Source organism: Dromaius novaehollandiae, chromosome 6, assembly GCF_036370855.1.
Source record: "Dromaius novaehollandiae isolate bDroNov1 chromosome 6, bDroNov1.hap1, whole genome shotgun sequence".
Lineage (NCBI taxonomy): Eukaryota > Metazoa > Chordata > Aves > Casuariiformes > Dromaiidae > Dromaius > Dromaius novaehollandiae.
The window spans coordinates 10,519,646-10,545,615 of NC_088103.1; the positions used below are offsets into that span (position 1 = coordinate 10,519,646).

Sequence of the window (25,970 nt, forward strand, 5' to 3'; positions counted from 1 at the left end):
CCCAGACAGGGCCCACTACCAGACTAGCAGCAGCACAGCATTATCTCCCCCTGTGCTCTCAACACTTGCCCACAGACCAGCAAGCAGAGAAGTTGAGCCTACAGGTGCATTCTGTGCTTTGATATAATGTGCTAGAGAGGAAGGAGCAGGGGGTCCAGATCATTAATAAATACACTTCACTGCTGTCCCATAAAGTCCTTTTCTACTTAAGATCAAATGAATCACAACAGTGCATTTTTGTAAATACATGGATAAATTCAGTTATCACAGACTCCCTCACTTGTAAATGTTCTCCTTCCATACAGTGCCATGCACTGCTGTTGTAAAGGGCAGAGCCCAGACAAGTTACAACATACATCCCAATTAACAGAGACAACCCAGTGTTTAGTGAGAATACAGCTATTTTAATAATTCAAATAGCAGCTCATTATGTTTCTTGTTTATTATACATGGTTGCACAATCTGAGGCTGGTTAAATACAATCTGTTCTCAAAATCTCTTGAAATAATTTCCAGATTACTACATGCAAGTGACCATGAAAATATTTGGCTTATAATTTTATTCTTTTTTTAAAGTTCTGAACAGGCACTTACATGAGGGAGTTAAGTTTGCTCTCAAAGATATCCACATGAAGAGAAGTATCCTAGCATAAAGTACACAGAATCTTTGTCCGCTTTATCAAAGTGCCACAGTAATAAAACAGTTCTTACAGAAATGTAATTCAGTTATTTACTTACTCATAAAGTAAGGTTACCAATGACACTTGCACTGAAGTTGAAAAGTCTTGGTTTAAAGGCCAAGTGAACTACAAGCGCAAGTAGCCTTCCACACAGCAGGCTTCATTTTATGCCCAAGCCACATGTCTGATAACAGACTACATGCTCAACTGTGAATAGATGAAGGCTAACTTGTTTAAGATATTTCTCCAAACAAACACTAAATGCATACGAGATGATTAAGACAAACAATCTGCTTTGCTAGACAAGCTTCTAGTAGTTTTGAAGCTCACCTGGCTTCAAAATACCTTTCAAGAAGAGCACAAAAAAAGCTTATTTACCCTCGTAACAGGCCTTGATGGACTCAGGAGGATGTCCTTTGAGGATGTTTTGCCTCTCCTGTTAGGACAGTGAGGAAAAACTGTGAAGACAGTGGAAATGTGAATCCAGGAGGAATAATTGTGTATTTGCAAAATAATCAATGTTACCAGTGTTTGTTTCATCAATAAGGGATAATTACTTTCACATATTTCAGCCACTCACCACCTCAAAGTGAAATAGTGAGAACATCTCTACTTTCACTAGTTACTGGGCAATGAACCTTAGAAAGTCAGAAGTCACTCAGATGACAGGCTCAGGAAAAGTATGGTAGAATGAGTGGTGTTTGGTTTTTTTTTTTTTTTTTTTTTTTTTTTGGCAAAGATGTTTACTAACATTCTTTGTTACTAACAGATTGAAAGCTTCTTAAAAACCTTGGTAAGGTAGCTGAAGGCTCCACAGTTATCATTTTCATAGCATATACATGCAGTTTGAGTTAAACTCTAATATGATAATTAGAAGTCTTTTAGGGCAAGAAGTCCATCGCAAGCCTTGATTTTTAGTGTGATTTAGTCAATTGTCTTAACTGTGGTTTCAAAACAGAAAGAAAAAAATGCAGATAAGCAACATTTGAAAGAGACATGCAATAAACAACATGAATGGAGAAGGGAAATGCTTTAGTCTACACAATATAGGTGATCAGCAAAATCAAATATACCAGCCTACCATGCATGGAAGTAACTAGATTTAAGCTTATGCATATCCAAGTGCGTAACATTATCAAATAAAAGTAAATGTGCAGTATAAAATAGTAGCTTAAGAAAGTTCCAGTGTTTGAGAAAGCACTTTATTTTAAATGTATATACATACTTGAATGTTTAACTGAAGAATATTTTAGTAGTATGGTAAATGCAGCACTGCAAGATGAAGGAAGACAGTTGTAATGGGAATTTTGGCCTTCGTTTCCCACAGGCTGCTGCCATCTCTAACCTGCTGAAGCATTGCAAGAGTTTTTCATCTTATACCAGTTCACATTTCAGGTTGCTCAGCAGATGCTTGTGATTCTGGAGATTCAAATCGCTGGTGAAAGTTTGTTCGTTGTTTCCTCAGTTTCTCAGGAGCTTTTCTCCATAAGATTATTTCCTATTGAAAAGGTAAATGCTTCTGAATCAACTATTCACCACTAAGCCAGCAGTATCAAGTCTCATTATGGTAACACCCTCCTAGGCAAAGAATTTTGAAAAACTCTGAATTGCCACTGTATTGCACTGTTCTGTAATTAAGGCAGAAACAAGGAGACAGGTAATTCACTTTACATATTTAATTAGTGCCTGAACATTTATTATGATCAATCCTTAGCAGTCACCTCCCAGGCTATTCTAAGCCCTACTTCGACAGTACAAAGGGTCCAAGTAGTTTTTCTTCCTCCTTTTCCTCTAGATCTGAAGCCTACCATAGCCCTACTATCCTCCAGTTTTTTTGTTTTCCACTTTAAATTATATTACCCTGTCTATTCTTTAGAAGAAAGACTGATGTACATAGCTTCGTTCCAGTGACCCTTTTCACATCATTCTTTTCTTCTGCATGTCCTCAACTTCTGCTGAATTTCAGTCAAGTCTTTTGTATAATTTCACGGTTTTGAACACAGGTTAATACTGTAAAGGGAAATCTTCTGCAGCAGTTTTAAAAAAAATAAGGCAGCAAACATGCATCTGCGATTCATTTTAGACATAAATAGATTTGTCTGAGTATTCACACTGCAAAGTTCCTTTATGGCTCCCCCTTTTACAAGCTAGCATTTTCTGCCCATACTGCAATACCTGCGCCATACACAAAACACAGTCGGCTTCTAATATGCCAAATATTTAAAGCAGCATGTTCAACAGTCCAGATAACTCTCTGCAACAAGATTCCTAGAAACCATACCTGTTGTTTGAAGTATCGTCTGTCTTCTTCATCCACAAGCACTAGATTTAAGAAGTACCTCACTGAAAACTTTTTGTTTACATCCCTCATTGTAGGAGTTGGGTCATAGCCTGCTAAGAACAGTCTTATAGGAATCGATTCACCTTAAAGAGGAAAGGGTTTAAAATAAGTTCCTGAAAACCAGGTGTCATTAAACAGTTTCAGAAGTCATTCAAACATAAAGGCAGCTTAGCTTCCCAAGCACTGTCTGTGCTTTCTGAAAACAGGGACCTTTCCTTTCCTAGGAGGCAATCCCAGATTTCCAGGATCTGAAGTTCACAAGAGCCTTCTAGGCAAGAAGTCACTCACACTTCATTAGGTTTCAGATCATTTAAGCCTCTTGCACACAGTCATCAACACCAGCTCCCATAAGTTGGAAGTGCCAGTCTAGACTAACAAGTTTAACCTTCATGCCCAGATCGAGCCTAAGTTACACTGTCTTCCACCACCAAGTCACCATCACAGTACTGCTGCTGCCTAAGGCACCTAACAGCGCTTGCACATCCAAGTCCTAAAGGCAGGCACAGCTCAGACACTCGGTAAAACACACTGAACCTACAGAGGCAAGTGTGAAATCAAAGGTGGAAGCATGGTAGCCAAGCAAGAAAACAGGAACAGGAATCTGGAACTCTATATGTACAAGGAAGTTCAGCATAATGGAGTTTGAACTACAGTCCTAAATGGAGCAGTCACAGAATTGGCATGGTAAAAAGGGACAAATTATTAGGATCAAGTGAAATGCTCTAAGTCAATGAAAATATCTGCTTTGAATATGGAAGAAGAAGAAAAAAAAAATCCACCCTCATTTCAGCAACCTAAGGAGAAATACGGTTTCTCCAAGAAAAACTTACAGAAGTCAACTCCTGTCCTTCAGGCTGGGGGGGGAGGGGCAGGGAAGAGGGCAGGGAAGAGAGACAAACAGTTTTAACCCAAAGTGCTCCCCCTTCAAAACAGAAACACTATTATTTACCTTTAACTGGTGCACCATCCATTATCTCATACTTTGCAATGGTTTCAGTCTCTGTTGTGGTACTGGGCCCTGGTCAAACAAGTTTTCACTTTGAGAACACATACTTCAGTTTTTAACATATTTACAAAGTTTTATCACAGCAATTTCTACTCTGCAGCATTCAAATTACAGAACACTGCATTTTTTCTTGCCTTTGTAGGTCTTCAAAGCAAGAAAAACATTGCTTTATATACCAGTTACACACAGATAGTGCAAGCCAAGTCATCTCCTGGGCAGAGTGTCTGCTTCTTACTCTCCCCTCCCCACACTGACAAGGAAGAGGCAGCAGCTAATGTTTCCAGGGAGCCCTCAGTACAAAGGCTTTGAATAATGGGCAAGCATGCAGGGTAAGACCTGTGAAAATGTCTGGAGGGTAGGGAGACTTACTTTGACCCTACTAGGCCATGATCAGACTAGAAACCTGAAGAGGTACCATCCAGCAAAAAAGGCACCTTTCTCCAGAGCCACCTTTCTTCAGGCCTTAGGATGGTTAAGTTGCAGTGCCAAGTTTAGCCAGAAAAGGCAGCAGCAGCAATAAGAGCAGCTTTCTGCCCTTCCTCTGTGACTACAGAGGCTTCCTCACTCTCCACACAAACAGCTTACTATGGTCCCAGGCACTGGCAAAAGAAGTCACAAGCCACAGCCTCTTACTGTCTCCCTAGCTCCAGGTGTGCAAGCCTGATCTGCAATGATCAAGCTGTTGCCACTTCAAAGCCTTTTGATATTTTCATCATATACTGACATAGGCTGACTGAAAGTGACATGCTTCCTGAGCATGAAAGGTATTCATGCCACTCTTTACCAGGCCCACTTTGCCAGACTACCTCTGCAGAGGTAAAGGGTTCTTCAAGACACATTTTACACCCTCTTCCTTGTTCATTATCTGTCAAGGCTGCTTAAGCTGACGCATATTTACACCCAAGCTCCATTTGCAATGATTCAAGTTTGTAAAACTGGCCCAACATTCACAACCCCAGAACAAGCTTGTTGAGTTGTTGTTGTTGACAACATTGAGTAATGTTGACTACTAAGTATGATTACTGATGCCACAAATTGCAAACTGTACTCAAACATCAGTGAGTAGAAAGCACATGGAAGATTACTTCAGCCAAAACTGGAACTTTTTGACCTCACTCTCCAGGGTTGCCTAAGCTCAACTGGCATACCAGGTGCTGTCTGTCTCCTTTGAACTTTATTCCTCTTACCAATTCCAGTAATCTCCTTTTTGATCAGCTGCAACTCCATGTGCTGAATTTTTATTCTCACTAAGAGGAAGTAAATTTTTCCAACAATCACATCCTTTAAGTGATACCTTTAAGAGAAGAGAACAGGGTTTTCATTAAACAAACAACTTCTACACCCTCCTTAAGGCAGTTACCTTATCTGTCTGTTAATTACTCAGAGCTTACTTCCCCAAGATGAGCATCTCAGCCAGACCAGAGTAATTAGCATCCTTCCATCACTGCAGTAAAGTACTGCAGTTATATATTGAAATAGCATGAATGCTATTTGAAATCAAGTCTTTTAAATATTTGCTGCTGACCTTCCTTTTAGTACTGAAAGCAGAAGAGACAAGTAATTCTCAGAGAAGGCCATTGTATAATTACTAGCCAAACAACTAAATATAATAATCATTGAAAATGATGCTTTACATTTTTTTAATACCTCTGGGTGTCAGGTTGCTCATCAAATATTCAATAGTCTACATTTTTCTCCTCAGATATTTACTTAGATGTGTTTTGCTCCAAGTTACACTTACTTAGATTTGTTGTATTCAAACTCTATATGCAGACAGTCTTCAATGCCTACTTCCATTTTAATTGAGTTGTTTACATCTGGGTAGGTAGCAAGCTGGTGAACAATGAGATCATACTCTTTTACCAGGTCTGACAGCCTTCTTACTATTGTCACTTTTAGGAAATACCTAGGGAGAAAGCCACCAAGTTGGTCAGAATTATTCAGAATTATGTAAGCAAAGGCATTAATGTTCTAAGACACGGGTGTTCTTTGAAGGACCAGAGAACATTCTCTCTTAAGACTGAGCAGAAAGGAGTAAGACAAAAAAGTAATACACAAAATGTTTTTAGGTAGAATTTTAACGGAGACATGGACTCTCTTCACATGATTCAACAGAAAGAATTGGATCTGTATAAACAAAACTGAACAATTCCAAATAAAGTAGAAAAAGCTACATCATAACAGATTCTCAACACCTCCAGTAAAGGGATGGTAGTTATTGGCTGTTACATGTCTGACTTGAAATCCAAAATACAGACAGCTGAAGGACAAAATAGAACCCAAACCCTCTGTGGGCACCAGTCTCACTGCTTCTATTGCCCACCCACCAAAGTAATGAGCATAGACACCTGTCAGCTTTCATTGTCACACATTAACCGCTACTTTCCTTGCACTGGTGCAAGTCACCGGAACACAACTGCTTTTACATAAAATCTCATTCGTACTGTGCATTCAACAAAGCACAACACTCCACAGCTCAGGGAGTGAGGTGGAGAGGAGATTCCAGTACCAAAGTGATTTATTTTTAAGAATTAAATGAAAAGATAGATTTCTCTCTGCCCCTTTCCAACCCAAATGAAGACACCAGGGACCAGCTTAGCACTTTAAAATGAGCCACAAAGTAGCTCTCATCATCAAATCCTTAGGCTGCCATTTGTACATTTCAACAGTTCTGCTTTGATGCTGTTAGAGTTCACAAAAGCCAATCACACACTACTATTCTCACAGTAGTTTTACTCTCAGGATAGCAGTGAAATTGTCCCCCTTTTGGGGGGGGGGGGGGGGAGAGGAGAGGAAGAAGGAGCACAACTGTTAAATTATAGAACTTGCTTAGGGGGAAGCACTTGACAGTTACAAACCTCAGTCTGACATTGGCACCGATGTATGACTCGTATGGCTTCTCAACCTGCATGAATTCAAAGTCATAGCTTCTGCTCTGGGTCAGTTCTCCAGGTAAGGCCAGTTCTTTTACCAAGTTTACAAATTCATGAGTATTACTTTTGTCATTGAAGAGCTCTAAAGTTGAGGAAGTCAAAAGAAAGTGTGTTTCAGTATTTATTTCAGCAAACAAAACTTTTTCTCTGATTTGGCAGGAGCAGGCAGGAAAGGAGAAAGGAAGTAACTACTTCCAGATCGAAGTGACACATATTTGTCAACAAGTTTTATCCAGTTTTTCAAAGTTATCTTCAGCTTCAACAACCTACAGTAAGTATTCCTAAAGTATCACATGCAAGACAAAGAACAGTTACTTAAAGCTTCACTAGCATAATATGTTTTTTATGCCAGCCCAGCTAACAAAGTATTTCTTGCCTTGTAGTCTTTGTAATTAGCACTGCCTGATTTTAGCTTCTGGCATGTATTTTATATAGATTGAGGCATTCCAGAAAAGAATATAAGAGAACTGAACACATCCTTGACTTCAGTTCATCATTGCTGCTTTGCTAGAAACAGACATTAACTAGTAACTGTTTATTTTCCAAAACAACTACAAATAAACTAAGGTTCACGTCGTTTGCTATGACAAGTGTTTATTTACTGTTGCAAATCCAATACTTTTTGTGCAAGCCAGAAAAGTTGTATTCTAAAGAGTTAGTTTAAAATAAGTCTGTGATATGCAGCTGGAGCGAGTCTCCAAGTAAGGCAGAGATACATCACAGTATTGGGATGTTTTCGTATTACTATATTAATTCAATTTAATAGAGGGTGCAAGAAAACACGAACAAGTACAAAGAGCAGTGGCTTAAGGTAAGTCACTTCTCCATGACTCCTTGAGAAATTTTAAACTTTAGCACTAGAGAAAGAGGCCTAGAAACAAAATTCACTACATCAACTGAAAGTTGTTTAGCAAATAAAAATCTGTGCATCAGAGCAGGTTAAAAACAATCAGCAGAGCTATTAGAGGACAACAAACACTGAAGTTGACATATCCAAGCTTTATTTTTCTACCCTCTAAATGCCTCATTCCCATTGCACCGCTGCTTTATTCTGAAAGTTTGCTTTTACATCACCACTGATGAAAATCTCAAAGCACAGAGTAGCAGGTGTCAGAACTCAGTCACACCTGCTGTATAACAGTTCACATACAGGGTACTGGAGCCTAATGGCTGATCAAAAATAGAGATTTTGTGAAAATTCAAAGTCAATTGTATGAGGCTGAAACTTGAAGATGAATTTCAAAGGGGGACACCAATGCACACAGCCTTCTAACAGGGAAAGAAGGAATTTTAGCACCAACCTAAGGACACAAAGATTAGCTCAGCTGGTGAGAAAAGGCTAGATGTGATTGAGATCCAGCCAGATTCGGATAGATTTAAGAAACTGGTATTTTTAATGTGAATACCACATAATCTTGTTAGAAAGAGCAGTGATATTCTGAAGTTTCAATCCTATTTTATGTCATTATTATACAACTATGCTTTAGAAAACCAACCACCACAGAATTATTTCCAGAAAAATCCCACTGTAGGCTGCTCCATCATTTTTTTCCCCTATGCCTCTTCTTCCGGGTGCAGAATTAAAGGCTAGAATTAAGAGTTCTGGCAAAACAGATACAGCTGACATTTTGGCTTGGAACCTCAAATACAGATGAAACAAGGCATAGGCAGAAAGGAGAAGAGAGGGGGGAAAAAAAAGTAGTTTCATCCCAGTTTTCATATCAGAGTCATTCATTGATAGTTATTTTCAGGGGTGTTTTTAACTTAAAAATGAGTAGTCTGATATATGTGAAGCAGAAGCCATGTGTACCATAGCCACACTTAGTTTTCAGAGACCTCCAATAGCTTTCCTTCAGCTTCTCAACCAGCCTCTGACAGACAGAATACTATCATCCCAGTCCTCCCTCCATTAATTTTCTGACTAGCACAAAGTAGCATACCACTTGTGTTAAAGTAAGTAGGTAATACTTCCTTTGGCACTTGCCATTCGGTAAGCTGATCAGGCTGGGATGGTTGAGCCAGACTGCTGTCAGTCACAAATGCAAAGAATCCATGAACCACACCTACCTAACATCCCCTTTACAGCTTCAAAACTCACCAATTTGTCCTACAAATTCAATTCTAATTCCTTGGTGCTCTTGTCTCTTCCCATGCTTGAAGGAGACATTCACCTACCAAAGCAAAGAAGTACCAGTTAGAGTTTTAAACAGTTTCACTTTACTACCTGATCTTAGTAAAGAGAAAATACATTATTAAAACATGCCCATGAGGACTGAGACCTTCTCCTTAACAGTACCAGCTAGGCTTGAAGGCAAACAAATCAAATAGTTGACAACAACCTTAAGCATCACCTACCAAGGCATAGCATATGTACCAAGTAAAGCATATAAGAAAGATCTAACCATCCATGTGACTAAATTTGATAAATAGGTTTGAAATCCTCAAGTCCCACAAATAGAAGACTAAGCCAGAGCTTCAGCAGAGTTCACACAAGCCAGCCATGACCCTCTTACCATCTTGGAAGGCCGAGATCTTCAAAACATCTTCTGACAGTCACATTGAGATGTCCAAAAAAACTGTCACAAGATGTATTCCTTCCAAGTCAAGTGAAATTAAGCCCCTTCCTCAGCAGAAGTTTTAGGGAAGTCAAAGCAAAAACAACAGACAATCAAACCTACTATCAGGATCTTCATAGCAGTATATCAATGATATCCAAGTGCAAGTAAACCAAACGGACAATCTGCCTTCGTGGTGAAAAGAAGAAACAGAGAGGCAGACAGAAGGTGCCCAACAAGTCACTGATCTTCCAAACCTCCTGATCCAGCTGTGATCATGTTAGTCAGAACACATTAAGCACCTCTCAGGAGTCACTGATATAAGTGAGAAGTCCTTAGACCAGTGAACAAACGAGAGCTAGTTCCTCTGTTGCCTGAGTTTGAGGCCTGTCTTGTGAGAGTTTCACATCCCTGAAAGGATCTTTCTAGAGAATCAGGTTCACAACATGTACAGACATCTGAAGAGCAGGAAGATGCCTGGTAGCAACAGATTAGTTAAGACTGAAGTAGGTATTTAGAAGTCAATCCCAGAACCCAACATCTGGCTCAAGCTTCTAGGAGGTCAAGTGGATTAGAACAGAAACATTCAGAGAATGAGAAAGTCTCTAGTAAAACCAGAGTAATCACAAGGAGTTCCTAGGTGCAATACTGAAAGATGAGGAATCCTTCTAACAATCTTAACTTCATTCCTTTTTCAACCAGGAAGAACTCCTATGGACTGAGCAGCCAGCTGAACTTTATATGCTGCTCCTCTGATGCAATTCCAGAAACGACCTCAGGGCATGAAGCGTAAGACTTGGCTTCAGGATATGCAAAGCAAGTCAGCTGCATCAGCCAATAATTACTGCTATGTGTGAGACATTGTGGATTTTGGAGTTTAAGGGGAAGAGAGAAAGAGGTCCAGCTGGGAATAGTTTCTTGTCAAAACCAATGACAAGACTGCACATAAATGCACAAACAGCTTCTCCATAAAGACAAGGTAACTAGAGACAAATAAGCAGCAACAAACCATTGAAAAGGTTCAATTTTGTCAGTTTCCTCAGTAACTATGACTGGAAAGACCAGATATAGGAAAATAGTGTTTTTTCTCTGAATAGCAACACAAGCTGCGTGCGATTCCAGATCCAGATGTTGCTTATATCAGTTAACGTCCTGTATGTATTCACATACCAGAATCAGTAGAACAATTCACAGGCATTAAAAAAAAAAAAAAAAAAAATTACCTTTCCTGAAACAGACTCGCCATCATAGAAGAGATAATGCTTTTCTACTTTACCATCTTCTGTTTTGATTTCTGCCGTTTTTCGTGTTTCAGCATCATTAAGAATAACATCAATCTCACAAACAGGACCGAAAAAGCCTCCAAGAAAACTCTGAAATAAGAATAATTAGGTAAGTTACTAAACAGTAAACATTCCAGTTTTTAAAATGTGGTATCTACTTGCAGCTGTACACTCTAAGTTGGGGACAAAGTCTGCACATCCATTACAAGACTGTTCTGTATTAAAGACCCAAGAAATATCATGATGACACAGGACAATTGTTTGTCTAGAGAATAAATGAAATAGAATCAGTAACAAGGAGAAGCAGCTCTTACAAAATACAATGTTTATAACAAAGCATGCAGTAAAGTACCATTACCACTATTCCACTAAGATACTACTAAAATAAATACTATCACTGTTGCAAACAACTTCAGCTTCTGCCACTGCAAAGTTTCTCCTCCTATTTACTATTAAATCACTGATTTCACTTTCAAAAATTAATCACTTTTAACCATACTTCAAAAAAAGCCTTATCTTGCTAACAAACTGATTCCATCAGGTTTAAGATTTGTGATGTTATGCAAAAAAATTACTTAGTGTTTTATATCCACTGTAACTCACTGTATAAACAGCAGTAAAAGTTGAAGGAATAACGAAGCAAACTAGGATGCTTCAGTCTGGAGGAAAAAGAAGAAACAGCTAACAGGGAATATAACAAAAGGCCTATACAATTCCTCTGTCTGGTGAAGGTGAATAAGGAACATTTATTTGTTGCCTCTTCCTATGCCCCATAGTTCATTCATCAAATGAAAGTAGCAGTATCAAGAGGCAGCGGTTCTTCACACATTGTACTTCAGCTTTACAGCTCTGCCAGCAGATACAGTGGATGATAGTTTACATGGGTTCAATGGAGACAAATCCATCAGGGATTATTGAATGTAGAAGTGTCACCTCTGGCCTAGGAAGCTCTCGGGCCACAATATACTGACACCTAAAGCAGTATTGTGGAGAAGTGTTAAGTGTTCACTCTGGCCTTACAAAAGCCTTCGCTAGGCATGAGTTTCTGACCAGTATCAAATACAAGAAGCTAAGAAAGATCATCCTTTGACCTTGTACAAACATTTCTTACAAGAAACTGAAAAACATGCTAGTAGCTCTATGGGAACTCAACAAGATTAGTACAAAAGCCCACATTTTTTTCCCAGCTTAATCCATTAATCTTCTTTGACGTACTAAAGCGGACAACACTTTGGTAATTCACTGGGACTTCTCTTTTTTGGAGAAATTACAAGTTAGGTTTCAGTGAACTTCAGAAATTTAACGTCAAGAACTAATGAGTTAAGAACGTGTTCAAAACATTTTTGGAACCTGAAGTTTAAAGTGTAGTATTAATAATGAAGAAAAAAGAAAGCCTTACAAGAAAGTTCGGTAATGTGAACGCTACTGCCCCAGTAACAGGAATACTGAGGAACTGTTTTGCTTACCCATACAAGTCAAGCAAAGGCATTGTGCAATTCTGGGCTATGAAACAGCAATTCAAGCAAGACTAAACTGACCGTGTACTCATTCAGATAGCAAATGGCCCTAGTTCAGTCTGTGAAGTTGCATATAATTCTATAACTGAAACCTAGATCAGTTACATCTACTTCATATTCTCAGAGGAAAGCAAAAGCACAATCAACAAGGAGGTTAAGCCTAAGACTGAAGGGTTTTCCAAGTCTCTACCAAGCACATATCTGCATTCATTGCTGAAAAGAGACATGTGTATTTTTTTTAATGACCGCACACTAGCACTGCTCTGGATTTTAAGCTCCTGGGAGAAGGGGAGAGAGAAAGAAAACTTCAACAAGAACTCTCAATCTTTAGACTACTTTAAATTGTTACATAGGTTACTTTGGTCATGCCCTTATCTTTTTCCTTAGAAATTTTGTACTTATTTTCCAGTTTAGCCATATACTTCCCCCATCTCCAAACTAAACAAGGAAGCATATTACCTATACAGTATATATCATACAAGAAGCTCCCACAGTAGCTTCCAAATTAAAAAGCTGTACCATCATTTAATGCAGTCAACCAGACCTAACGACAGTAGCGTATCACTTCTTAAGACTCTGTGTATTGAAGACCTTTCATCGCATGTACAACACAGCTACGCTACTTGCTACATCAGGACTCAAGCCAGTCTGTATTAATTCCTTTCATGTTGTAGCTGTACTAAGGAGCTGCAAGTCTGCTGGAAGCTGATAAACTGTTCAGAAATCCCAGCCTCAGCTCCGCATGGTGCCCTAATAAGCTCGTCTGTGTCCAACAGAGATGTACATTAAGGAACGCACATGCTTCAGAAACTCGCAACGCATTGATCCAGCTGATTCTTTAAGTAAAAAGAAAAAAAAATCTATACTGTGCAGTGCATTAAGCACTTTATCTAGGCCAAATCTACTAGGGACACAAAGTGGCAGCTATTTCGACAGCCCAGCAGGATTAATAACTGCAGTCGTTTTGAGGGCTGTCGTCTTACAGAGACTGTTGAAAAACGTGCAGGCTTTTCAGATCCATCACATGGATTTTTCCCCACAGCCTCTCCGAGGCAAGGTGTGTAGCACAACCACGAGTTGAGCCTCCCGGCTGAAGCGCGGACTGGAAGGGGCACCGAGGGGAAGCGAAGGCACACCCCGAGCCCCGCTCCGCAGGTGACAAAAGCAACGGCCAAACCGGACACCCCGCGCCTCATTTCGCGGTGCGCCACCACCCCGCCCTGCGGCGGGACCCCCGAGCCCGGCCCGCCCGCAGCCCCCCACAGCGGCGGCCCCGGGCAGCCGCGCCGCCGTGTGACGCAGCCCGGGGGCGCCGGGCCGGTGCCGGCGAGGCTCCCGGCGGCGGCAGAGGGCAGGGAGCGCCACGCGGCGCCCGGGGCGGGGACAACCGGCCGCTGCGGAGGGCAAACGGCCGCGGGTGCCCGCGGGGGGAACGGCGGCAGCTCCCCCCGCCCCGCGCAGCCACAGGTGGGGGGGAGGCGGCGCCGCCTGGGCCAGGCCGCCGCCTCAGGGCCGGCGCGCGGGGCGGGGGGGGGGGAGGGGGCGCCGCGCGCTGCCCAACGGCCGTTGGGGTCTCGCGGCGGGAGGCGGAGGGGGGAGAAGCGGGGGGGGGGCCGGCGCGCGCCCGCGCACTCACCATGGTGGGGGCCCCGCGGCGGCCGACTCCCACCCCAGGCAGCACCAGCACCAGCGGCGGCTCCGGCCCGCGCCCCTGTCATGTGACCTCAGAGGCGGCCACGCCACGCCCCCCTTCCGGCACGTGACCGCCCCCTCCCCTCCCCGCTCCGTGTCCGACCGGGGCCGGCCTGGGGGCGGGCGGGGTCGGAGCGCGGGGAGGGGGGCCGAACGGCGCATGCGCACTGCGGGGGGGGCGGGGCGGGGCACCGGCCGGACGGCCGTTAAATTTTAATTACTCCCGTGTTTAAACCTGGGGGGGGTTACTGCGTGTACCTTTATGTAGTGCCTGAGAGAAACGCGGCCGTAACAGGTTTAAATAAATGGTGCGAGTTCCCTCAGCAATCAAAATAGTCATAACCTGAACACATCATTTTGCCTTGATTTAGTTAAGCTGACAGAAAACTGTTTGGACCCACTTACTTCTGCTTAAGTCAAGCTCATTCTGTATTTATCTTAGATGGAATAGTAGTAATACGTTTGAGTTAAACCGAAACACTCGTTTTCATGTTGGAAAAAAGGAATCCATCAAGAGCTTTGCATCAAATTGTCTAACTTAGAAAGCATCTATCAGTAAAAATCGCATTTCTTTTTTCTTGGCAGACAGGTTGTCATTTATTCACGGCTCTGCACAGCGATCAGAGCCTGAAGGACTGATGTCCCAGTGTGTGGACCAAGACACAGAGAATATTTTATTTCCAGGTCCGTCTTTCAGGTAGAGAGAAAAAGTGATACACCCAAAAGCCCAATATTTTGGATTGTCAGTCTGTAGTTTGGCCGTCAGATGGCAATATTAGGTGGTGCTCAGCGCTTGCTTGCCTGCTCAGCAGCCATCGGTTTCAATTCTGCAACTTGCACAGTAAGTCTGAGCTAGAAAAGCACCTAAAAGTAAGCTCATTTGCAAGCACATGATTACATCTATTGACTTAGTTATTTGTTTGGTTTTGGTTTTGGTTTGGGTGGGTTTTTTTTCAGGTTTTAGAGAGCGGATGTAACTGGAGGCAGCCAGAAACGCTCGGTAGTGCCCATCCTGTGGACTTTTACAGAGCTGTATTTTTGTTGGTGCTGCCAAATGCAGCATTCATCCCTCCAAATACAACACTTATGCATTTCCACTAGGAAAACTGATTTGAAAATCAGTTGGAAGAGCTTCCCGATGGAAATCAGCAGGCTTTTGCGATGCTCTTGTGTCAGACCGCAACCCTTTACACAGGCGCTGTCATTTAAGCACTGTACATCTCAAGGGGCTCACCACACACAGCTTCAAGACCTCAGTCTAATGCTTAAGAAAAAAATGGTTTAATTTATATTTTAATAGGATTACAGCCGAGTCAATACAGACATCACGGGAAAATCCATTCAGCAATTTGAAAGGTAGGTGCACTTGCTCGTTGGCCACTTCTACTGTTAAAAGTCACAAGGAGAGAATGGAGAAGGGGATTATGGGTTTTGCCTTACGTTATAACTTTTATTAAGGTAACACAACCAAAATAGTGTACAAGCTACACCGAGGCAGACCAGCCATAACAACAAGACCCACTCTTACATTCATAACAGGAAATAACATCTATAGTGCCAGAACAGTTCACAACATTTTGTGCTTTTTAAGGAAATAATCTAAGGAAAGTCAGATGAAAGGCAACTCTTTCAGTTGATTTTACATAATTAATTGAATTGTGTTAATGTGCAGCTGATTCCCATTAAATAAAGATTTTTAATTTATTACCATTGGGTGATTTTTTTTTTTTTTTGTCAGCCATAATATTTATACATACAAGATTATGACAGATCCTTTAAAATCCTATTTTCCCCTGATTTGGATGGCTACTGTACACTTCAAAAGCTAAGAGTAAGTTCAGATTGAATACAGATTTTTTAGTGAATAAAAGCAATAGAGATTGTAAGGCAGTTTTTATTGATTTAGAACTCGTATAAAACTGTTTTGTCCTGAGAGTAATCACATTCGGTCATACACCAGAGAAGACGTGCCAAAGACAAGAAAGGTCACAATCTTTATGATGAGGGCCAGGTTTCCTCCCCTACAGAATTAAAGCCTCCTCTGTGAGCTGCCGCTTCAGCTTGCTCTTTTGCCGGCCTGCCAAGAAGTCAGGGAACTTCATGTTGGCGTAATCAGTGCCGAAGTCAGCCCCTGACCCAGACTCCTGCTCCGCTTCAGCCACGTCCTCAGACCCAGAGCCAGACTCCTCTTCCGAAAGCGGAAACATACGGACGAGCTCCTGGTAGTCCTTCATCCTGAAACATGGAGCAGCAACATTTACGCCAAAGTTTAGCATGGGGCAGCACCGCTCTCGCCCCTGGCTGACAGCTGGTGCTGCCACAAAACCCCCAGGAACAGCATGTTTACAAAGAAAAAAAGCGGCAGCATCAGAGCTGTGAGCGCTGGAGGCTTGGGGGGGGGAGATTTCGATGGGAAGGGAGCCTTGGGACTAACCAGCCTTTAAAAGGGTCAGAGCCAAGTGACTTAACAGCGGGCAGAAAAAATATTTAACACATCATGAGCATTTGCTGCTGCTGGTTAACTACTCTCACTGGATAGCTGTAAGGGAAACCTCGAGATCGTGCATTGCCACAGAACTTGAAACAGCAGCATCCAAGCCACAAACTTAACGGCATGTGGACTTCCCTCCACCGCAGAGAAGATGAAACAGCATTTCCCCTTTCCACCTGCCTGCGGAGAAGAGCCCAACTCCTCCTCCTGAAGTGGGGCCTGAGCTGTAACACGTGACCGTGACCCTTAGTAATGCCACTGTCACAGTCCTATTTATACATTATTTCTTAAAATTAATACACTGAAGCCTCTCAAAAGGTATTTTAGCTCCATCTCACTAGTGGCAAACTTTTCACTGCATGAGTCAACTCTAAAGCTATCATCACTGCTGTCACCCCAGGTTTCAGAGGTGAGAGCTCGAGGATGCATCCGCTCAACTGGACAAACGCCCACCTTATTCAATATCTTCTAAAAGGAGTCGAAAAGCGTAAGACTAGGCCAAGCATATATTGACACTTCCCCGAGATACCCTACCAGTCTGATAATTCAGGCCGCAAAGATTTTCTCGCCCAGAGGCGATGCCTGTGTATCAGTGGTCTTTGGCAGATCTTTCTTCCATTAGCTTTGAACTCATGAAAACTCGTGACGCTGACAAACGCCCTAGCTGAGTCGCCAAGCGGCAGGATTTATTCCTCAAACTTCACCTTGCCTCACACATACGTCCTGCCTGACTACTTGAGATGGGAACACCGAAAATTTTTTGGTGCCAGCATGCATCGCGAAGGTAAAGTGCAGGAACTTACAGAGAGGGATCAGCCATGGGAGGCAGGATGCGGTTGGCTCCACCTTCAGGCATATAAAACCAGGGCCCCTTCTCCTCGATGCAGTTGGTGGACCAGGAGTCTGGCCTGCACCTCACCCGCTTGTATCTTGCCTTCTGCAGCGGTGCGCCTGCACAAAGCAGCGAGACGTTATTCACGTGGACCTGAGCCGGCGCTGTGACCTGCTCACTTGGGGAGCGCCCGTTAAACTTTACAGCAGCAAAGTAATTTGCATGACCGAAATTGCTCATCTGCGGAAAAGTGAATGAATCCCTGGCCCCCTCCAGACCCATACACTCAACGGGATGAGTTTCGGCCAAGGAACCCAAAACTGAAGGTGCCCAAAGGTTAACCAACAAGTGGATTTGGGAATCGAGCAAGCGTGCTGTCAGGGAGCTTCTGAAGCAAGTCTGGGGAAAATAGGTGATTCAGACATTTACCAGACGCTTCTTTAGAATTAAGTAAACTGACAGTTTTGTTTCTGGTCCCCCCCCCACCCCGGATGCCTCATCAGGACTGTTGCTGAGAAGGAAGCTTTCAGAAAGTATCGAAAGGAGAAAATAATGATCACAAAATAAGGATAAAAACCAACAGTATTTCATCCTTCCATTTGGTCTCGCTTAATCAATGTGTTCTGAAGCCTCCTGGCACATTCTCCTCCTTTTGGCACTTTATCTAATTTTTCTCAGTTCCTTGGGAATATCTTTCTGTAATTACAGTTCTCTCTTGCCCTATATATTACCATTATGTACAAGATGACTTTCAACCACCTCCTACTCCCTTCTGTAAGAGAAAGAATATCTCACAGGCATCATTTCATGCTCCTTTTATCACATATTCCGCTCCTCATATTTATTTTCCTCTGTTAGCATATTAGTAAGAGGATTATTTTTCCCATAAAAGTGGCAAAAAATTAACCAGTGCAGCAGAATAATTTGCAAATAAATGACATGCAAAAAGCAGGCCATCATCTCTCAAAGGTAAGCCTCAGAGCAGAAACAGTGGTAGACACCTGTCACCATTACAGCCTTGTTTGGGGAAAAATTATACTATACGTGCTTGAAAAGTAGTTATCTCTTGCAAGAAACAAATCCACAGAGTGCATGTCATCATGAATCAACATTTCCTTTTGGTTGGTTTAGTGCTGCGTGTCGCAATTTTTTTGCTGTACAGAATCGAACGTCTAATTTCCTCATTAATTTCCTTTTCCTCTCTCAAAAAATAAAAGTAGAATTATAACATGGGAGCTGTTACATACTTTCTCCATAACTACATTAATGAATAATAGTTACATAAACGAGATGCTATGAAACAGCTAGTTAAAAAATAGATTTTGAACTAATTTCAGTAACTTTTTTTATGAAGCCTTTTACCCAAAGAGGCTGGGTGAGGGACACAGAAATAGTCCACTTGCAAAAGACATCTTTTCTTATAATCCCCCCTCACAAAATGTTAGCAAAACAGTTTTTGTGTTAGAAGCAGATGTTGTTACTGCTACAAGAAATTCAATCTCAAGTATTTTTCCTGAAATTCAGAGGTTGCTCACTTGGCCTACACCACATAGCTCAGAAAGAGGATTACAGAGAGAACAACCGCTCCCAGTTTTACCTTGCGCCGTGTATCCCACAAAGAGGATTATACAGAGAGCCACGAAAGTCCTCCCATTGCACCCGATCAGGAGCTGCATCTTGGCCCGCATCGCCAGCTTTCGCCGCTGCTTCGCGCACGGGAACTGCAGCGAGGCCAGCAGCTCGGCGCCTAGAAAAGGTTTCCAAAACCTCAGACCCAGCCCATAACCTGCGTCACGGCTTCCTGCTTGACTCAAGCGAGGCATCTACAGAAAATCCCCGGCGCCTTCATCTCAAATTTTACCCGAGGAAGAAGGTGGCCCTCAGCCAGAGCGGGCAGGCTGGGGAGGGGGACGCCCAGGGTCTGAGCCTGCCCGCTCCCCCCAGCTCGCACGAGCCGGCCCCAAAGCGGAGGGCTCCCGCATGGTCGCCGTTTCCTCCAGAGAGAAGCAGCTTCGGTCAACGTCCCACCTCCCAGCCAACCGCGCCAGCGCTGGGGAGGTTTGAAGCCAGCTGTCTGCAGCAGGAACCCGGCAGTGGCACCCAATGGGAAATAATCTTTCCTCACAGACATAAGTTAGTTCAGAACGCCAATTGCTTTTCCTTCTTTTCTTCTTTTTTTTTTTTTATTTGAAGGTGGGAACTTAGATACTCAGAGCAGAAATGAAAAGAAGTATTAATTCAGAGTGGAAGTTGGTATCACTCACACCAGTAAAGGGAAAGTGCGAAAAACAGCGGCAAGAGAGGAGTTCTTCCTCTACGCAGCCAGGTAGCCAGCCCTGCCATGTGGGTTTTGGCCTTTCCGTTTGGCCAGCTGATGTCTGGGGCACTTGGACCCCTCTCGGGGCTGCAGGTCAGGCCCCGGCATTTATCTGACGGGGCGGCACTGAGGGTCAGTGCATTGACAGGGGCCATAGCTAGAGCAGGAGGTCTAAAACATCGGAGGGTGCAGGCAATACTAACCTTTCGGGCAATACCCACCTTTCCTCTGCATGACGCTGAACACGAAGCCCTGGGAGATGCAGATTGCTGCAGGCGCCTGAGAACTGACACAACTCAGTGCAGTGCCATAGCACATTTTGACCCAGTGGTTCTGCCAGCCATTGAATTCGTTTTCCTGGTTGAATTGCAGTTTTCCTAAACAGTGCCAGATCTAGAAACAATGTGTGATTTTATCGACGTACAAAACTGGCATTGCAGTTAAGCCCCTCAAAGCCGTTATGTAGATATATTTAAGCTAGTTTATACCTTTTGCTTCCCTCTTAGTTTAGCTTAAACCAGCCAGGCTTGAGTTTATTTAAGAATAAATTACACACAACAAAGTTATCTAAATTTTTTTTTTAGTCATATCGTTAGTTGCTGAATTAATCGGGACAACGATGTGTGGGCCTAACGTACCACCAGCACCCCAGATGAGGCTGTGGCTGATACTGTGGGTTTGCTCATCTATTTCTATGCTCTGGAAAGTCCACCAAGACTCCAGACTGTGATTCGAGGCTGAGCGGTGACTTTCCAGGGTCACCTACGTGCCGCGACCACCCTGCCAGCAACATAAAAAAAACCTTTGCGGGAGCTGCCGCTCATGGGGCTGTGCTTTACTATCAGGTCCAGGAGTCACTCTTCAGCGTTCAGTGCAATTTGTTATGAACCTCAGGATATGTTTCTCCAGAGCAGGAAAAATAATGGACTCAAACCAATTGTGCTACAGGATGTAGTAATTCTCCCACAAACCAGAGACTCAATATTTTGGGGAAGAGCCCCCTCTTACTGCCTGCTACGGGGCTACACCGCACCTTTCCCCCTCTCCCTCCACTCAGCTATTGCCAGGCACTTTTAAAGGCAGTTTGCCTGTTGCTTTTCAGTAAAATCATGCTATGAGGGGAGAAGTCCTTCCCCGCTCTGATGCCCAGAGGAGGGATTTCTGGTGCCCGCCCATCGCCCAGAGGAGGGATTTCTGGTGCTCGCAGGAACCGGCTCCCCATCTGGGGCTGGCTCACAAGAGCGTAGAAAAGACGATTCGCACCTCAGCAGCTGACCACATTCAGCAGTTACTCTTACCAGCCCATTTTCTACTTCCTATTTTTAGTGTGACTTTTTTTTTTTCCTCTCTCTAAGTGGTGCTCAACATCAATAGGAAACCAAGCAAATGTGTGCTAAGAGTTTATCAGCCTCAGCTCATGTCAGGTCACAGAAATTGCTCCTGCAGCAACACCACTGATTTTCCACTGGTCACGGGCAAGCAGTGTGGGATGGAGCAGAGCACAGAGCACTGGTGTTTCCAGCATGAGCAAATAACCACATACATACATACACACACACACACCCCTCAACCTGTTCCTGAATTTTGCAGTAGTTCATTGCTTTTTCCACCTTGACACTGAAAATCCTGGGGCACCAACAGCAGAGCCCTTGTGTGGTGCGGTAAGAGCAATTCCCACTGTGCAAATAATTCCCAAAATGCAAATAATTACTACTAAACACCAACGTCTTCTCCCTCACCCCTTGCTGGCAGCAGGGTTGGGGGCTCAATGAAGGGCAGGGAGAGCAGGCAGAGCTTTCCTGAGGCAGGCGGCAGGCGCAGCAACGGGTATCTGGAGGGGGATCTCAGCACCGCGTTATCTGCTAGGTACCATCAGGCAGTGGGAACTTGTAGCACCAGCAGTTTTGCCTACCAGCAAAAAAAATAACAGTTCTGTTATCTTCTTCTATGTCAGTGGAGCACCCCAGGAAATGAGATTGTCTGTTTTACAATTAGCAACCCATCGGACGACCAAAGCACATTTTCCACTCTTCCACCCTGTGGAGCACCTCGTTTATACCTGCGTAAAGTAGGTCAGAAACCGGGTTTGGGCACTGATTTTTCAGTTCAGGTTGCCACACTCCTGGGGCTTTTCACAGCCACTTTAAAGCAAGAGCATTTTCATCACCAAAATAACAGAGGTTTGCCCCAAAGCATCCGCCAGGGAGGCTCAGCAGGGCTAGTGCTGTCCCAGGGCCCCGCTGGAGAGATTGGCCGCAGGAGCTTGGCTGCTGGCTGGGCTGGTTTGGCTGTAAGCTGATTTGGGGTGGATAATTCCTAACAGTAAAACCTTCCCATTTTGTGGACCATCATGGTATTCCCTAGGAATACTGGGCAATTATAGACCTCTCGGCAAGTCACTCAGTACATAAAATGCAAATAATTACAGAAACAGTTTTTTAAGTGATCTTGAGAAAGAAAGCATGAATTACAGAAAGTTAACGAACTTTCCATTTTTCAGTGGAAAACAGCTTGTCTGCTAATACTGTACAAGAACTGTAACCTTGAAATGTGTCATTGTATGATTGTCAGAGCTTAAGAGAGAGTTTTTTTTTTAAGTCAAGTATTTTAAACCCACTGCAGAGGGAATCACTGCACCTGGATCGGCTACCTGGAGATCTGGTACCTCTCAGAAACTGTGGAGAAGATTCATAGGATAATATTCCTCTTATGTGTTTCCTGTATATATATTGGAAGATTAAATCCCACAATGTAATAGACCCACAAAAGGAAAAAAATAGCTCCAGAGCAGATATTTGAGAACCCAGCTCATCGCAGGCACTCTTACTTCAGCGTCAAAGAGAGGATGTCCACTATTGCACCAACACCATAAAAATGCCCCCATCTCTGCGCACATCCTGGCTGTTCTTTTGCGTTAATGTCACATTTCCCACCAATTGCTCTCACCCCTTAAGTGCTTCCTATGAGCCCTGTACTGAAGCACTGCCATTATTTTCAGATCACATGTAAAACAGATTAAGAGCTTTGCATTTTTCTACGGCATTAATTTTGGAGGAAGGAGGGAGAGAAAGAGTTGCTTTAACACCGTGTGCCTGACCCCTCACGCAGCTGCTCGGGACTCTGCTACATGTCTGAAAAATCCAGAAATAACCACTAAGCAGAGGAAAAATAAAATTCAAATACAAAAAGATAAATAGCTCCTCAGTCACAACTCCCAGGGCTATTCGTCTCCCAGGTCACTTCGGAGCAACGAGTGATTTGGTGACTGATTGGGGATCGCACCGCGAGAGTGCCCGGCGTGGGGACATCTATTCTGCCATTGACTTGGGGGGAATTTAAGGCAAAAAACTCCCAGCGGGCATATTTCAGCCAATCCCGAGGGATATACTGAGGATGCCTCTGATACCAGAGAACTCTTGGGTGGATACAAAACTCTGTCCCGCTCCAGCCCAAAAAGGCACCGGGCTTTTCCCCAGCTGCCAGGGGGATCACAGGGTTTATCCAGCTGCTCGCCGCTGTTTTAGCGGCCCTGACAGCGACTCACCTCCATGTAGCCGTGCATTTGGCCACGGGGCACACGCAGCTCCCGGGCTGGGTACCCTAATCAGGGCAGACACATATCGGCCCGGGCAGGAGCCCTGGGCGATCGCGATAAAGGAGCTTCTCATTCACAACTGCTGGGAAATCAGATAAACGCAAAGTGCCGCTGCGTCGCTCTGCAGTGCCCTGGCCGGCGGGGGGTCGCGCCTCACCTTGAAGGCAGGACTCCTCCCGGCCAAAAATCATCTTTTAAGACAGAGCTGCAAAAAGAGGGCAAAGGGTGGCAACGAATGAGGGGGGGGGGAAGGCAACGCAGTGAGCAAAAGGGAAAGGGAGGCAGTGTCTGAGTAACAGTTGGGTTGAGCACAAAGATCGACAAGCAAAACACTGAGGTGATTTATGCCGGCAGCGGCTCTCAGCACTGCAGATTCGGGTCATGCGAGGGGCTTTCTAAGCCTAGCCCTGGAAAAAGGCAAATTCACAGCTGTGGATGTGCCTGAGATGAGACTCTGGCCTCTGCCTTCGCCAGCAACGGGCACGTGGCCTCCCTCCGCCTCTCGTGCCAGGGCTGCTCCATCTGCGGAAAGCATCGCGCCTGCTCCATGGAGATAAGGGTTAAATCTAGCGAGAAATCATTAACGCTCGTTGTGTTGAGGAGAAATCTAACGTCTGCTGCCAGCCAGATCACGCAGAAGAGTCACTCCCTGTTTTTTCCCATGATCACGATCAGCTAGTCCACGGTGGGAGATCGTCGCAGGAAAGCCACAGCTGCATCAAATCAGACGCAGGCGATGACTTACAGGAAGCTGCCAGCGATGATCCTGTCTCCACCAAAAACGCTAGCTAAAGACGAGCCCGTCCTCCAGCAAGGAGCAAGCCACTTTCCATCGTGCCTCAAGCTTTCTGCTCCCGCGCTCGGCATGGCTGGACCTGGCGCACCGGGAGGCTTTGGCAATTTCAGGGCTATATATATTAAAGCAACACCTCATTAGGACGTGACGAGCAGCAGCGGTCTGGTTGCTGATGCAGCAGCCATCCAGACCTCTCTAAAACCTCACCCTAGAGTAGCTGTTTTTCCACAGTGCAATTTCTCCTGGTTATTTCTCCAGGGCAGGTTTACCGAGGGCACAGAGGGGAATAAGGGTGGAGACAAAACCCTGTCAGTGCCCCCCTTCTCATTGCATCATCTAATGCAGCTGCTGGCCCTTGCTTCCCCGTGCACGGGGGGAATGCATCCTCCATCCACTCTCATAAAATAAAAATAAAAATCTTCCAATTTTGACAGGAGCTGCTCAGCCAGCTGCTGCCTCAGCCCGCCAAGGGAGAGGTTGGAGCCTACGTGACGAGGCTGAGGGGCAAAGCAAACCAGTTCCCCTTCCCTCTGCCAAGCTAGCAGAGTGGATATCCTGAGCTGAGATGGCAACTTAGAGACCCGCAAGGGAAAGGCCAGCTCTCTGGTTAGCGGAGACACCAGACACAGGGCTGCGGGAGCTGCATTTCCCTCCCTGCTCCTTGGCCCACCTCTGGCACGTCAGTCACTCCGCTGCTTTAAAATGCTTTTTTCCAACCCAGGCTCTTCCCCCATAGATCTGCACTGGGAAAATGAACCTCAGCCTCACTCCCTGTGCCATGGTAAACACCCTTTTCAGCACGAGCATCACCAGTGCTGGAGACTACATACAAACTTCACACGGCGTGCAGCAGGAAAGGGCACCCACGTATCAGGGAACATGAAAAGGAAATAGAAACATGCTGCTGCTGCAAAGACCTCCCCATGGGCCAGATCCACTTCCTACCATGCCGTGTATAAATCAGAGTGTTGTCTTCGCACCTCAGTTAACCAAGCCTTTACCTACAATATTAGTTTTGCAATCTTCACTGATTTTCTGGTGAAAGAGGTAAAATTACATCGGGGTTCAGGCCCATGGCCCCTCCGGAGCAGCCCGGCTCCCTGTTAGTGCAGGGAAATGCCTCGCCAAGACAAGAGCATGCCTTTAGAAAACACAATCCGCATTAGTTTAAAAAAGTGCATTTTGCCTTTTCTTGCTTCAAAGAGCCAGGCTCCATAATTGCTCTCATTTTCCGTCTCCGTCCCTCAGAAATGGCGTGCCCTGAAAGATGAGCGGTCCCAAGGACGCAGCCTCGTGAGGCTTCGTTTCTGCGGCTCGGCATTGTGTGCATCTTCCACACGCAGAAATCTGTCTTTGCTCAATAAATCAAGCAGATTTTTTCTCCCGTGGATTAATTAACCTGCGTATTCATGTCACGGACAGATTGCTTCACACCACAAATGAGAAGATAACGTGTTGCAAGAAAACGCAATATGGACCGAGAAAGTAAAAATAGTTTGAGTGGAAAATCCTGATTTCAGATGGGACCTATTAGCATCTACCTGCTGCTGCTTCCTGCTCTTGTGAGCTCCCAGGGACAGTCACATCTGGTTAACGAGCTGCACGTTGACAAGGTATCTAAAATAGCTGGGATCAGCTTCATCGTAGGCTTTAAAAATGGATTCAAGATTAAGATCAAGACAGAGACGGATTTCAGTTATTCAGATAGCATCAGACGTGTTCAATTGAAAGGACTGATACAGTTTTCCAGAGACAAAACAGGGGCCTTGCACTGTCCGCAGCCTCTGTCGTGGCCAAGGGCAACGTTAGCATGAAAGAAGACCCCAAAGCCCAGTCAGGCAGCAGGGAAAGTCGGGAATCGCTGCTCTGTCGGAGCCTGGGAAGGTTTTTGTCCCTTCCCGAGCTGCCGAGCAGCCCAGAGGGACGACGCAGG

At 44.3% G+C, this 25,970-nt stretch overlaps 2 protein-coding genes across 2 annotated transcripts; both read right to left on the reverse strand.

Annotated features, from left to right (window-relative positions):
- Positions 1-383: 383 nt before the first annotated feature.
- VPS26A (VPS26 retromer complex component A) lies at positions 384-14,086 on the reverse strand. Its single transcript, XM_026106385.2, has 9 exons — positions 13,951-14,086; positions 10,738-10,887; positions 9,058-9,130; positions 6,885-7,041; positions 5,768-5,932; positions 5,214-5,320; positions 3,970-4,038; positions 2,961-3,103; positions 384-2,177 (listed from the first exon to the last, which is right to left on the reverse strand). The coding sequence occupies exons 1-9, from the start codon at positions 13,951-13,953 to the stop codon at positions 2,064-2,066; spliced, it is 981 nt and encodes a 326-aa protein (XP_025962170.1). The 5' UTR covers positions 13,954-14,086; the 3' UTR covers positions 384-2,063.
- Positions 14,087-15,271: 1,185 nt separating this feature from the next.
- Positions 15,272-19,098, reverse strand: SRGN (serglycin). The gene is made up of 3 exons (XM_026106386.2): positions 18,927-19,098; positions 17,301-17,448; positions 15,272-16,241 (listed from the first exon to the last, which is right to left on the reverse strand). The coding sequence occupies exons 1-3, from the start codon at positions 19,015-19,017 to the stop codon at positions 16,028-16,030; spliced, it is 453 nt and encodes a 150-aa protein (XP_025962171.2). The 5' UTR covers positions 19,018-19,098; the 3' UTR covers positions 15,272-16,027.
- Positions 19,099-25,970: the final 6,872 nt, after the last annotated feature.

Coding starts and splice junctions, on each gene's coding strand:
- VPS26A (XM_026106385.2), bottom strand. Junction 7,042..9,057: donor TGAATTTGTAGGACAAATTG/GTGAGTTTTGAA, acceptor CCTCAACTTTAG/AGCTCTTCAATGACAAAAGT. Junction 2,178..2,960: donor GACGATACTTCAAACAACAG/GTATGGTTTCTA, acceptor CCTTTTCAATAG/GAAATAATCTTATGGAGAAA.
- SRGN (XM_026106386.2), bottom strand. CDS start 19,017: ATGCGGGCCAAGATGCAGCTCCTGATCGGGTGCAATGGGAGGACTTTC. Junction 17,449..18,926: donor TGTGGGATACACGGCGCAAG/GTAAAACTGGGA, acceptor TGCTTTGTGCAG/GCGCACCGCTGCAGAAGGCA. Junction 16,242..17,300: donor CCCATGGCTGATCCCTCTCT/GTAAGTTCCTGC, acceptor TCCATGTTTCAG/GATGAAGGACTACCAGGAGC.